Source organism: Rana temporaria, chromosome 3 (assembly GCF_905171775.1).
Source record: "Rana temporaria chromosome 3, aRanTem1.1, whole genome shotgun sequence".
Classification (NCBI taxonomy): Eukaryota; Metazoa; Chordata; class Amphibia; order Anura; family Ranidae; genus Rana; species Rana temporaria.
In genome coordinates this window covers 380,085,242-380,099,768 of record NC_053491.1, presented here as the reverse complement: position 1 = coordinate 380,099,768, position 14,527 = coordinate 380,085,242, and the positions used below count along the sequence as shown (strand labels likewise).

At 42.2% G+C, this 14,527-nt stretch overlaps 1 protein-coding gene across 1 annotated transcript in view; it reads left to right on the top strand.

Annotated features, from left to right (window-relative positions):
• LARGE1 (LARGE xylosyl- and glucuronyltransferase 1) overlaps positions 1–14,527 on the top strand; it is a 611,138-nt gene that overhangs the window by 594,008 nt on the left and 2,603 nt on the right. Inside the window, exons 12-14 of the mRNA XM_040345658.1 lie at positions 1,815–2,093; positions 5,097–5,243; positions 9,693–9,888. Coding sequence (XP_040201592.1) covers positions 1,815–2,093; positions 5,097–5,243; positions 9,693–9,888 — 622 coding nt within the window. The remainder of the gene's footprint in view (positions 1–1,814; positions 2,094–5,096; positions 5,244–9,692; positions 9,889–14,527) is intronic.

Here is a 14,527-nt window from a genome sequence, read left to right as displayed (position 1 = left end):
TGAAAACGGTCTGTGGACCGTTTTCATCAGACATGTTCTATCGTGTGTACAGGGCCTTAGAGAGCTGGGAAATGAGAAGCAGCAACACACTAACTTTCCCTGTGAATGGCTGTGCAGTGGGGGGGGGGGGGAGCGTGTCAGGACGGGTCTGATCATTGGAGGAGATCAGGCTGAGTTCCCAGCACAGCCAGAAAACTGATCACAGCGGTGTACTCCCCTGCTTAGTGTGGTCAGTTAGGAAAGAAGAGGAACTAGCAGAGCCACTGGGTATTTCAAACAAGGGAAGCAATACAGAGAACAGGATACATTTTCATACAAGTACATGGTACAACAGGCACATATCAAAATTTCACATATGACATTTTGGGTTGACATATTTTTTAATCTCTCTATTTATATGTATAAATTTAAAAACATAAATCGTTTTAATCAGGTAAATTTGAAATCTTGCTTAATAATATTGTATATTCTCTTTTGGAGCCTGCAGGTGGAGCTGTAGTCTCTTTTTTGCTTTTTTCAGGCTCTCTTTTTGCTGTAGTCTGTTGTTACAGACTTCAAGAGCACAATCTGAAATGTACACAAGTTAACGACTCCAGTGATTGCTTGCTTATAAGTTCCCTACAAGATTTCAGTCAGTCAAACCACAGCCTTAAAGCAAGTGGCACCTACCATGATAGTCATTCAGCTAACCCATAGCACTCTGGGAATCTTTTATTCTCTGTTACAATCATCTTTTTGTTAATCGAAGATTACATATCAAAAAAAGCCCAATTAACGACACAGAAATAGATGTTCATTCACAGACATAACACTAATGCCTAGTACACACAATGAGAAAATTAGACAAAAAATACCGCTTTCTAAGCGATCGTATCATAATCTGATCATTAGTACACAGCTTTTGAGAGCCAATCACAACAGTTCATGCAAAAATACCCAAAGGGACAAGCACGAGAATGTTCTGGTACTATAATAGAATTAACTACAGTATTTTCTTGTAATTAGTACAGTATTTGTATGAAAAAAAACTGTGTGGCCAGGACCATGCATGCTCGGAAACAAAGAATACATTACTGTACAATACAATACATTACATCACTTCCGGAGTTGTATTCTGTCTTACAATAATTTTCTATTGGTTTTCAGTAGGAGACTAGCATGCAAAAATAAACAAAACGGACAATCATTAGTTCAATATTCTTCTGATGAGTACTAGGCATAACAATCTTTCTTTTCATAGTCTTATCTTCGCTCTCCTGTAACAGCAGCTATGCAGGGTTTCTGAATAGGACTGTGCAGTCCAGTAGACAACAGTGCATTCTGTAATCCGTATTCCACAACAGACCTGGTCATACATGGGCATTCTCTTCCTTTGCAGTACAAGTCTGTGTGAGGTTCCTTGTACTGATGGGTGTGGATCTGACCTGTAATTGCCCCTCCGGCCGACCGCACTGATTCCCTCTGCTGTTCAGGCCCCCCAGTGTGCCCAGTTCCCCTACAGGAGGACTGGTGGTCCCCCCCTATCAGCGGCCCTGCGAATATGTACCAGGGATCGTGAGGCACTGGTGAGTCCTGTATTTTTTCAATAACAGGAAGAACCCCATCCCAATAGCCACAAATAATTGGGATCGTGTGTACACGGCATAAGACAGGAAGTGCGTTAGTGGCAGGATCACCAGGTGAAAATAAAGGAAAATGAATGCAGCCACCACAACTAGGAACTGTTAAGCTTAAAGAAAAAAAATTGTTCTTCAGCTTAGATACAGTCTAACTGCAAAATATATTTAGCTTTTTTTTCTCATCTATCTTTGCAGACTTCAAATGTTGGAAGCCATCTGCAAACACTGGGAGGGCCCCATCAGCCTGGCTCTGTACCTCTCAGACGCAGAGGCCCAGCAGTTCCTCCGCTATGCACAGGGCTCCGAGGTGCTGCTCAACCGGCGAAATGTGGGCTACCATATTGTGTACAAAGAAGGACAGTTCTATCCAGTCAACCTGTTGCGGAACGTAGCCATGAAACACGTCAGCACTCCGTACATGTTCCTGTCGGACATAGACTTTCTACCAATGTACGGACTCTACGAGAGCCTCAGGTAACACAGACTAAATGCACCAACAGTAACCAAGTTAGTACTTAATAGCCAGCAGGGGATGAAGTATCTGTAAAGTATTTGTGTGCACAAACTTTCCCTTCATTTTTGGCATTCATTTTGTATGTTCTGCATTGCACAGCCCTTAGAACTCTGAAGCCTCGTACACACGACCGGTTTTCCCTGCAGGAAAACTGCCAGGAGAGCATTTGGACGGGAATCCCGGCCGTGTGTATGCTCCCTAGCAGTTTTCCCGTCAGGAAAACAGCCGTGAATCCCGACGAGAAAATAGAGAACCTGGCTCTCTATTTTCTCGTCTGGATTCCCGGCAGAGTGTTTCCTGCCGAGAAAACTGGTCGTATGTATGCTTACCTGTCCGAAGGTAAACCCACACATGCTTGAAAAGCCTTCGACGCATGCGCGGTAGCATATAAGGCTTAGTGTAGGGTGTAGTAAGATGGCGGCAACATCATTGAATGTGACGAGCGCCGACTCGTTGTAGTCGATGACCGCACCGCGTTCTTGCCATTCAAAAGAACATCTGTATGCACGGCTTAGCAAGAAAAGCTTGCCAGGAATCCCGTCAGGATTCCTGGCAATTCCCGGCCGTGTGTACAGGGCCTGACTCTTGCATCTTTAGAATGGACCAGTGCTCAGATGCTACCATACAATACTGTGAACAGTCTTCCTTATGTAGACTAAATATGCCCTGTCTCTTTGCCCTTTTACCCTGCATAAAGCCCAGGTTGCAGTTTTAGGTACGGACCCCATGCAGCCCCTTGCCCAGGTTTCAGTTCTGGGTGTGGACTCATACAGCCCTCCACTTCAGTTGCAGTTCTGGGTATGGATTTCACACAGCTCTCTGCTTAAGTTGTAGGTCTGGGTATGGACAGTCCTTTGCCCAAGTTGGAGTTCTTAGTATGGGCCTCATACAGCTCTCTGCTTAGGTTGTAGGTCTGGGTATGGACAGTCCTTTGCCCAAGTTGGAGTTCTTAGTATGGGCCTCATACAGCTCTCTGCTTAGATTGTAGGTCTGGGTATGGACAGTCCTTTGCCCAAGTTGGAGTTCTTAGTATGGGCCTCATACAGCTCTCTGCTTAGGTTGTAGGTCTGGGTATAGACAGTCCTTTGCCCAAGTTGCAGTTCTTAGTATGGGCCTCATACAGCTCTCTGATTAGGTTGCTGTTCTGGATATGGACCGCACACAGCCATCTGTCTAGTTTGCAGTTCTAGGTGTTGACCTCAGACAGCTCTTTTTTTCTGAGGGCAAGCTACAAAGCAGTCTGTGGTTGCAGCAGCTATGGCGTGGATGATTCTCTTAGCGGGAGAATTTGTTTATTTCTTGCATTTCAGTTCCTTCTTAGAAATTCAAAGAAAAAGCAGTAATGTAGAATAGCTTGCAAGAGGATGATTTGGGATGTTGTAGGCAGAAAAAAATGAGCGTAATAATGTATTAGTGAAGGATTATCCTGGAAATTGATGTTTTCCACTTGCAGTAATTTGTCTGTAAACACATATTGAAATCACAGTTAGAACAGACAAAACACATCCTCGCAATATTGTCTCGGGCCAGTCCTACGCTATTCAGCACAGTTTGTCTTTGATCTTCACCCCTTTGGGAAAATATAATTATATAACTATGTGTCTAGCACAAGAAAACGGTATGTCGATATTGTGCCTTCCGTTAACCCAGAGTGCCCACTTGTGGTATAGACTTGAACTGCGAGTCTCCGGTGAATCACAGTTTATTTTTAGTAATTTCTTCACAGTCTGTCTTTAGTCATAGTCTGTACAGGGAAGATGACGCCATACGTTCAGTCAGATTGACTTGTTTTGCCATATATTCTGATCTAAAATAATGTCTGGAATATTTTAGGTGTGTAGGGGTTATGTGGGGGGGATCGTCTCTGGCTGAAGTATGTAAACTTCCAAACAAAAATTCTGGTATTAATCTTTGTCTATGCAATTGAGGGACTTGTTTTTATACCTATTGATCCAGTCAATAAGGATCTTTCTGTACTAGGTGGACAAGACTAACAAAATCCATGCATCTGCAGTAGCTGCTGGTTTGGTCCAAACTCTGGTTTAGACTGAGGTACAGCCAAGTCTCCACCTGTAGTGGGAAGTGGAACATTTACCAATGGTATTACCACCGCTGCTAAATGTATTATTTCATTTATTACAGGTAGTTATATAGCGCCATGTATATTAAATTAAATACAGGTGCAAATATATATAATTAATAAATCATACACATAAATAATATATAGACCATTGGATGAAAAAACTCTTCTTATAATCAGTGTTTCCACACAAATCCACCACAGTGATTGTTCGTCCTCAAAAGGAGTGCACACCACCACAAGTAAAAATGCACGCTCACCTCCCAGATGAGTTAAAACTCATAAATAGGTCTCTTTACGAGTCCTTTACGATCTCCTCCTCTTAGTAATCAATGGTGGGTAATCAAGCAATCTGCAGACTGCTCCTTTCTAGTGGTAACTCAGCACACTTGCATCCAGGAAAACAAATCACCTCCCAGCTTTGCTCAAGATTCCATGAGTTCAGGACATGTAAATGATAAATACAGAAACCATAGTGTTCTCCGTATACCAATTTATTCAAAGCCCTCAAAAAAAGGTTACACTTACAAGATAAAAAAAAACTGATAAAATCACATATACAATCCTCCACAGTAGCGTCTCCGTGTACACACTCAAAGTGCCTGGCTGAACGTTACACTATCTGTGGTGCCTGGGGGGAGAGGAGGAGTCACCTAGTCGGAAACGGGAAGTCCCACTCAAAACTAAGCACCCACTCCACTTTTGGGTGGAACTCAGCTTTAGGCAATATAACACTTCAAAAAGCTCTATGATGTGGGGGAGGGATCTGATCCCCTGGTTTGTAAAGTGCAATGAGATAAAACTAATGAGAAAAGTTGGGTTTCATCATGTGTGAAAACTTCTTGTGCAGCATTTTAATCCTTTTCTTCAACTCTCATTGCAGGAAATCCATTGTGCAGCTAGATATGGCGAACACCAAGAAAGCTTTGATCATCCCAGCCTTTGAAACTCTTCGCTACCGGCTCTCATTCCCTAAGTCTAAAGCAGAACTGTTGTCCATGCTGGATATGGGGACTCTATTCACCTTTAGGTTAGTATATGGCTCTAAAAAGGTTCCCAAACAAAAAGAGGTATTTAAAGTGCTCCGCTTTGTCACTTTTACCTACAGGTAAACTTATAAGAAAGCTTACCTGTAGGTAAAATGAATATCTCCTAAACGTGCATTGTTAGAGATATTTGCATGTTTTGCAGCCGGTGACGTCACTGGTGCATGCGTACTGCGCTCTGAATTTAGAGCACAGTAAATGTGTCATCAATCCAGAGCTCTGTGACACGGCCGTGACTCCTGTGCACATTCATGGGAGTGACATTATTGTGGTTTGGCCATTCAAACAGCCAGAGCCTGCAAACCTGGAGGGAAGACCGGGTGAACATGGAAGCCCTCTCTGCGGGCAGGTAAGTCTTTCATAATGTGCTAGCACATTATGCCATTAACTTGCAGAGGGACATTTTTTTTCTACTTAATTATTGCTTTAAGTTCCACAATACTTATTCTAAAACAGAGAATGTTCAGCAATATACAGCTTTAAGCTGTTCAACTTTAAGGGAACCTAAAACCTTTGTCGGGCCTGAACTGTCATCTGAAATCGTTCTTGTTAGGACTGAATGGTTGTAAAGGGAGGTGTTGCAAATAGATATGCCTAAAACTGCACAAGCTGCTGTGACAGCACTTATTCTTAAAGGATATGTTCACCTTTGGGAACATGCTACATGTTTCACCCGTTTTTAGGGTGGAACATGTAATATGTTCCCACTACTGCAGTCGCTACCCCCTCCGCTGCCTCTAGTGACAGCAAGCAGGGGATAGTCTCCTCCCACTTGCTGCCACTATTTTGCCAGCTTGTAGCTCTCAATGAACTACCATGGTGCTGAGCGCTCTGGTAGTTCATTATCTCTTCCTGTCAGTGTGTATCTGCCTGTCCAGTATAAGGTACAAACAGACAGATACACAGACAAGTCTGCAGGAGTGCTGCATGGTACCGGCAATCTACTGATGGAGACTCCAAGTAAAATAAATAATAAATGCACATTTTTTACCTGTAAAAAGATGTGCATTTATTTATTTATTTTTTAAAAGGGGAACTGATCCTTTAACAAGCAGTCCCTCTAAGCTCAGCTAACTTTGCTCTTCTTTGAAGGTCAATGAGCTGAGAAACATTCAAAGGAATATTCCTCCTAAAACAAATTGTTTAGCAAGCTAGGTACCTGCTGGTTTCTTATTACTGTTGAAAATATGAGTTTATTTTGATGACAGATTTAATTGCTATAACTTATATACCCATCTCTCTCTCATGACCATAACAAATGTCACGCTCTCATAACTGGTTTCGTTTTTTGTATTTTCTTTACTAAATCAGGCAAGAATGGTATCATATTTTAAGTTTGTACCTGGACTAAATTGGGAACATTGGTGGAGGAACACTATATGGCCAAATGTTCATGGACACCTGACTATCACCTATACGAGCTTGTTGGACATCCCATTCCAAAATCATAAAAATTAATATGAAGTTGCCCCTCCTCATCCCCCTCGTGTGGCTATAACAGTCTCCATTCTTCTAGGAAAGCTTTCTACAAAATGTTGAAGTGTATGGGGAAAGGTGTGCCCATTCAGCCAAAAGAGCATTTGTGAGGTCAGTTATTGATGCACAGATGTGAACGTGACCTATAGGAAACCATGTTAAATGGACTGTAGTGTGTTTCTGCAAAAAATGAGAAGACCTGGCCTGTAATCGTCATTCCAATTCAACCCAAGAGTGTTCCATAGTTTTGAAGTCAAGGCTTTGTATAGGCTACTCAATTTCCTCCACACCAAACTTGTCAAACATCCACATGCTTTTGGACATTTAGGCCTGGTTCACATTAATGCATTTTTTTAGTGCGTTTTCAGTTTTTTACAGAAACACACTACAGTCCATTTAACATGGTTTCTTATAGGTCATATTCACATCTGTGCATTTTATGGAAAGGGACAGGGACTTTTTTCTGGTTTTTGGTTCCATAGACTTCAATAGATCAAAAACGTGTATTGAAAAATGCAAAATGCACCTGGAATATGCAACCTGCATATGTGTGAACCAGGCCTTAGCATATTTTAAATGTCATTCTAACCATAACTGTTATTTTCAGTGTTTGGTAGATGCTGAAGTTAAATTACCTGACAGTCAGATTTGTATACCTGCTGTTTCCATTATAAAGGGCTCTCATCATCCTTGATAGAGTTTTACTTATTTTATATTATGGGAATTATAAGAGGTTTGGAACACACAAAGGTGGGCGGGAACTGACAAAACTCTCAGGTGGACAGAGTCGTTATGGCAAAGAGACCTCGCTGCTGGAGTATCCAAGACATGTAAAAAGCCAGCCCACTGATGCTTTCAATATAAAAGTCTCTGAAAGAAATAAGAAACCCGAATGTGTCTGAATTAGCCAGCAATCCCATAAAACTGAAATATCAGATTATTGAGATTATCACCTTTACTATGGTACTCTTGTGTTTTGGACAGGGACGGATGCAAATTGCTGCAGAAAAGTCTTAGCTCTGAAGTTTAAGAGATAAACGTCTACAGGCCTGAACCCACGGTGGCCACTCTGAAATAAGTTGTGGGTGTAGGTGTTTTTTCTTTGTTTTTGTTTTTATATGAAGTGGCACAAAGCTAAATAGGGTCAAGAACCAAGCCGTGCTGTCACACTGATTAGGAAACTTGCATAGAGTACTAAGACTTCAGCTGCATCTTTGAGTGGCAGTGCTAAAATATGTTTGCCTAAGGAAAATATCTGGGACTTTACATATTTGCAGCAGATGCTGTCATTTATTCCTGGCTCCGAATAAACGTTTCTCAAGCTTCGCTTCCAAAACATCTTCCCCTTCTCAGGCTACAGCCCAGAAGGCACAAACTGTTATGTTGTATGTCACAAATCTCGATCCCTCCTGATGCTAACGGGTCGAAGTGTGTCCAGTGAATGTCTCTGTTGCATGGGCTACAGCTGGTAAGCCTGGCACTGTGTGTAATTAGCAGAGGCTTATACAGGGCATGGCGGGAAGAGGTGACAGAGTTACAATTTACTTTCTAGACCTTGATGTACAGCCAGGTTCTTAGCACAACTCAGCAAGATGCTGTTGTCAAAATCTGATGCAAATTAAAGCCTAGCTGCTTCCCTCCAACATCTGGCAAAAGTCTTAGAGAATAATACAGGGGGGAAAAAACAGAGGCTGCATGACTTTAATTTTTATTTCCATCAGTGGAAAAAAAAATAAAACGGAAAGTGCCTGAATTCTTTTAAAACAAAGGATTAGTCTGCCCATAACTATTATTTCACTGTGGGGTAGGTATCAGCAGGGCAGTTTGAAGGAATTTGGGGGCCCCAAGCAAAATGGGGGCCCGCATGCAAAGCCTATGTTAACGCTACACTCATTTTTTTTCTATTCTTACCTCCCGTTCTTCCCTGTAGGCTGCCGCTGTAGCGTGGCCGAGCTCCTCTTCCCTATCAGATAGTGCCGGGTACCGCGCGTGGTACAGGAGATTCAGTTTCCTGTCTTCCCATCCAGACTGAAAGGAAGTGAGCACTCAGTGTGCACTTCCTGTCAGTCCGGCCGGGAACAGCAAACAAACTGAATCTATTGTACCACGCGCGGTACCCGGTCAGACTGACAGGACTCCAGGTGGAAGGAAGAGGAGCTCGGCCACGCTACAGCCTGGGAAGGGAAAGTTGGGGGCCCCAGGCCAGCTCGGGGCTCCAAGCAATTGTTTGTTTTGCCTGTCCTGTAGCGACAGGCCTGGGTATCAGCATGTTCAATCATTGGCGATTACTTTTGAATCCCAAGGTTTTTATTAGGGAGATCTACTGTAGATCACACAAACAATTGTGTGCTTCTAACCTTGAGGGTACCATTTAGGAAAGACCTAAATCTATTTCCACTATGACTGTGCCTCTGTGCACAAAGCCAACTCCAAAAAGACATGAGTCTGGTGTGAAGGATTTCAAGTGTCATGCAAAGTCTGGTCCTCAACCCTAATGAACACTTTTAAGGTGAACTGAAACACTGTTGGCAAACCAAGTCTTTTTATCCAATATGAAAGTACCTGACCTCTCGAATGCTGCTTTGACTGAATGAGCATTAATTTTTACACTCTCCAAAATCTTGTGGAAAGCCTTCCTAGAAGATTGGAAGCTGTTATAACTGCAAAGCTGAGCCAATCCCATATTATTGTTCAAGGTTTTGGAATGGGATGTCCAACAAACTCATGAAGGGTGCGATGGTCAGGCATATAGCCCCATCACTACCATGGCTAAGATCATATGTGGTAGAACGTTCGTACAGATTAGCGTCACATACTTAGTCCCTCCGAGCCAAACAAACGTTTAACCGATGTAGTGCCTGGAAGACTCCATGTCACGGGTAAATTTAACCGCAGCCCAGTGTGGGACTTTGAAACTCTTGCTCTTAATCTTACATATTATGGGCTCTTTGCCACAGGTACCATGTCTGGACCAAAGGCCACGCCCCCACTAACTTTGCAAAATGGCGGACTGCGACGACCCCTTACAAGGTGGAATGGGAAGCAGATTTTGAACCATACGTGGTCGTCAGGCGGAACTGCGCAGAGTATGACCGAAGATTTGTTGGGTTTGGGTGGAACAAAGTGGCCCATATTATGGAGCTGGATGCACAGGTAACACCTACATCTTTTTCCTTGCTTTTGGGGGAGTTTTTTTTTACTTGTATCACTTAAAGGGGCCGTGGAGTGGTTTTGAAGCGCTGAGAAATAACATTTTCTTTTTAGTCGGCTGAAATTTACATATTACACATTTACATAGCTGATTGTGCAATAGCAAGGACTCCCTCCCCCCCTCCCTTTTTCCATCCACTGTTTAGCAGGCCTTACTGAATTTCAATAAGAGACAGAGAATTTGAAAGCAAACAGCTGCTGCTGTACTTTCACTTTGGAAAAGCAAATTGTGGAGGAGCAGGCATTGAGACAGATGAGTAAAACCTGGCAACATAGTCACTGTTGTGACTTCTCTTTCCAGAAAGAAGTCATGATTAATAGGTTTACAACAAATTATTATTATTATGGTTGTTGGGTATGCCCGGGAAACTTTACACATATTTCAAGCAAAATGTATATTTTTGGTTTATCTTTAAACATGTACTTTCTCCACGCAACCCCACCAGTGGAACCTCTTCTTTTATTTCCCTTAAAATAAGATCGAAAAACATACCAGGTTCTCCTAACATCAGGAAAGATGTGCCTCTATCCCCTCCTTGCATCATGACATTGCTGGTGCTAGGTGATTGGTCATTCAGGAACACATTACAAGGGACAGTGAGTCCTCAGCCCTAAGGCCAGTCATAGACGGTTCAAATCTTGGCCAGTTCAGCAGGATCCGACCCAAGATTTGAACATGTAAAGGCAGGCTGGATGTACCAAGTTGATCGATCGATCAATCAACTCCGGTACAATCAGCCTGCCGAATTGTACATACGATTAAAGCTAGTGGCTGCTATAGCCACTAGCGATAATCACTGTCTTCTCCCGGCAGGGGAAGCCATCCCCGCAGGGAGAAGACAGTGATTATTGCTAGAAATTTATGATAATCGTATGTAAAATCTGGCAGGCTGATTGTACTCAAGTTGATCAATACAATAGCTCAGCCGAACAGATTGCCCTAATAACACTTTCTGTATTGACGGAAGAATCGAGCATTCTTACCTGCAACCCGTATTTTCAGGAATGAAACTCGCTTTGTGTATGGCCTGCCTCTGCTTCTGGCTTGCTCTGGGTGAGGGGAAGAAGGTGAAAAAGCAGCAGGTGGAACTATTAAAGTGAACCTGTTACTTTGCTTTGCATGGGAAAAGCACAGGTTTGCTTTAAATATGGTGGACTTCAAATTAAATAATAATAATGCTAAATATTTACAGAACAATATGCATCTATAACTAAGTGGGTCTTATATCAGTGTATGTATATACAGTATGTTGAGGTATAAACATTATTTATGTTATGTTTCTGTTGCTTATAATTCAGCTCCTTGGTTGCTTCTCAACATTTCCATTAGAACATAAGATCCTACCGTAAAAAGTGTGCAACCTGTAGTCCCCATGTTTTTTATTTAATGCTAAATAAACAAATAAATCCAATGTTTAAATGCATATGTAGAAGCTCTTTTACCTGAAAAGGTTTTGTACTTCTGTCCATCCAGTCCTGACATAAAAACTGCCCAACCGGACTACAGAGCCAAGTTGGTGACCTGACTTTTCTCTAATGCAGTTAAGCAGTACAGCCTGGTCACCTACCCACCCCCAGCCTGTGACTGGACACTGAAGACTTAGGAGCAGTGCAGTGATGAGTTACAGTGCCTTGAAAAAGTATTCATACCCCTTGAAGTTTTCCACATTTTGTCAAAAACGTAAATGGATTTTTAATGGGGTTTTATGTGATAGACCAACACAAAGTGGCACATCCTTGTGAAGTAGAAGGAAAATGATAAACGGTTTTCAAAATTTGTTACAAATAAATATCTGAAAAGTGTGGCGTGCATTTGTATTCAGCCCCCCTGAATCAATACTTTGTAGAACCACCTTTTACTGCAATTATAGCTGCAAGTCTTTTTGTGGATGTCTCTACCAGCTTTGCACATCTAGAACCTGACATTTTTGCCCATTCTTCTGTGCTAAATAGCTCAAGCTCTGTCAGATTGGATGGAGAGCATCTGTGAACAGCAATTTTTAAGTCATGCTACAGATTCTCAATTAGATTTAGGTCTGGACTTTGACTGGGCCATTCTAACACATGAATATGTGCAATTTGATCTAAACCATTCCATTGTCGCTCTGGCTGTATGTTTAGGGTCGTTGTCCTGCTGGAAGGTGAACCTCTGCCCCAGTCTGAAGTCTTTTGCAAAAACAGGTTTTCTTCTAAGATTTCCCTGTATTTGGCTCCATTCATCTTCCCATCAACTCTGACCAGCTTTCCTGTCCCTGCTGCCACCACCATGTTTCATTGTGGGGATGGTGTGTTCAGAATGATGGGCAGTGTTAGTTTTTCACCACACCAATAGCCAGATTCTTAAAGACTTACGACGGCGTATCAGTAGATACGCCGTCGTAAGTCCGAATGCGTGCCGTCGTATCTTTAAGCGTATTCTCAAACTGAGATACGCTTCTCTGTTGCTAAGATACGACTGGCGTAAGTCTCCTACGCCGTCGTATCTTAGCTGCATATTTACGCTGGCCGCTAGGGGCGTGTACGTTGATTTACGCCTAGAATATGTAAATGAGAAAGATACGCTTATTCACGAACGTACGCACGCCCGTCGCAGTAAGCTACGCCGTTTACGTAAGGTGTTTTTCAGGCGTAAAGATAAACCACCAAAAAGATGGCGCAGCCCATGCAAGGTATGGATGTCGGAAGTGCCGTCGAATTTTACGTCGTTTGCGTAAGCGTACGTGAATGGGACTGGGCGTAGGTTACGTTCACGTCGAAAGCAAGGAGTATTTGCGACGTGATTCTGAGCATGTGCGCGCATGCGCCGTACCAACGGCCCTCATTTTCATGGGGTCACGGGTAATTTACATGGAGCACGCCCCCCTACCTGCCTATTTTGAATTAGGCGGGGTTACGCTGGGCCATTTGTGCTACGCCAACGTAACTTAGGAGGCAAGTGCTTTGTGAATAAAGTACTTGCCTCACTATGTTACGTCGGCGTAGTGCAAATGGGATGCGCTACGCCGGCATAAAGATACGCGCCTCTACGTGAATCTGGCCAATAGTGTTTTGCTTTTAGGCCAAAAAGTTCAGTTTTGGTCTCATCTGACCAGAACAACTTCTTCCACATGTTTGCTGTGTCCCCCACATGGCTTCTCGGAAACTGAAAACAGGAATTCTTATGGCTTTCTTCTTGCCTCTCTTCCATAAAGGCCAGATTTGTGGAGTGCACGACTAATAGTTGTCCTGTAGAAAGCTTCTCCGACCTGAGCTGTGGATCTCTGCAGCTCCTCTAGAGTTACCATGGGCCTCTTGGCCTCTTGGCTGCTTCTCTGATGAATGCTCTCCTTGCCCGGCCTGTCCGTTGACGTGGACGGCCATGTCTTGGTAGGTTTGCAGTTGTGCCATACTCTTTTCATTTTCAGATGATGGATTGAGCAGTGCTTTGTGAGATATTCAAAGCTTGGGATATTTTTTTATAACCGAACCCTGCTTTAACCACTTCCTAACCAGATCAATTTTCAGCTTTCAGTGTTCTCACATTTTGAATGACAATTACTCAATACAATTATTCAACATTGTACCCATATGACATTTTTAGTGCTTTTTTCCACACAAATAGAGCTTTCTTTTGGTGGTATTTTTTTTATTTATTTTTTTACCACTTCAGCTTTAACCGAGCACTAGAGACCAGCTCATAGTTTAATGCTTGCCTTCGTCTCCATTTACAGTTTTGCATCATCTGTGGTATTTTGCATTATGTTTATTTCTCTCCCTTTTTTTTTCTTTCTTTTCATTTTTTCTTTTTTTTTTTTCCTTTCCTATTTTCTCCTTTTTTTTTTTTTTGGGTGGTATTTAATCACCACTGTTTTTTTTTATTTGTTGCGCTATGAATTAAAAAAGACCAAAAATGTCTGTTAGAAAATTTAGCAAATTAGAAATTTTTCTTCATAAATTTTGGCAAAAATTTATACTGCTACATATCTTTGGTAAAATAACCCAAGTCAGTGTATATTATTTGGTCTTTGTGAAAGTTAGAGTCTACAAGTTATGGTGCAAATCACTGAAAATTGATCACACCCGATGTACTGATGGTCTCATTTCTTGAGATACTAACAAGCCAGGAAAGTACAAATACCCCCCCAATAACTTTTTGGAAAGTAGACATCCCAAGGTATTTAGTATACCACTCACCTGGAGCGGCAGTTTCTTTCTCCTCTATTTAGTATAAGGTATTGCAAGTTTTTTAAAGTTGTATTTTTTTCCCACAATTCTTTGCAAATTCTTTCACAAAATTGTCATATTAACGGGTTATTTCTCACACACAGCATATGCATACCACAAATTACACCCCAAAATACATTCTGTTACCCCTCCTGAGTATGGCAATGCGACATGTGTGAGACTTTTTTACAGCCTAGCCACATAGCCCAACATGCAGGGAGCACCGTCAGGCGTTCTAGGGACATAAAATACACATTTAATTACTTGACAACCTCTTGCACTTTTGAAGGCCCTGGAGCACCAGGACAATTGAAACGCCCCCAAAAATGTACCCCATTTTGGAAAGTAAACACACCAATGTATATTCTATGAGACATAA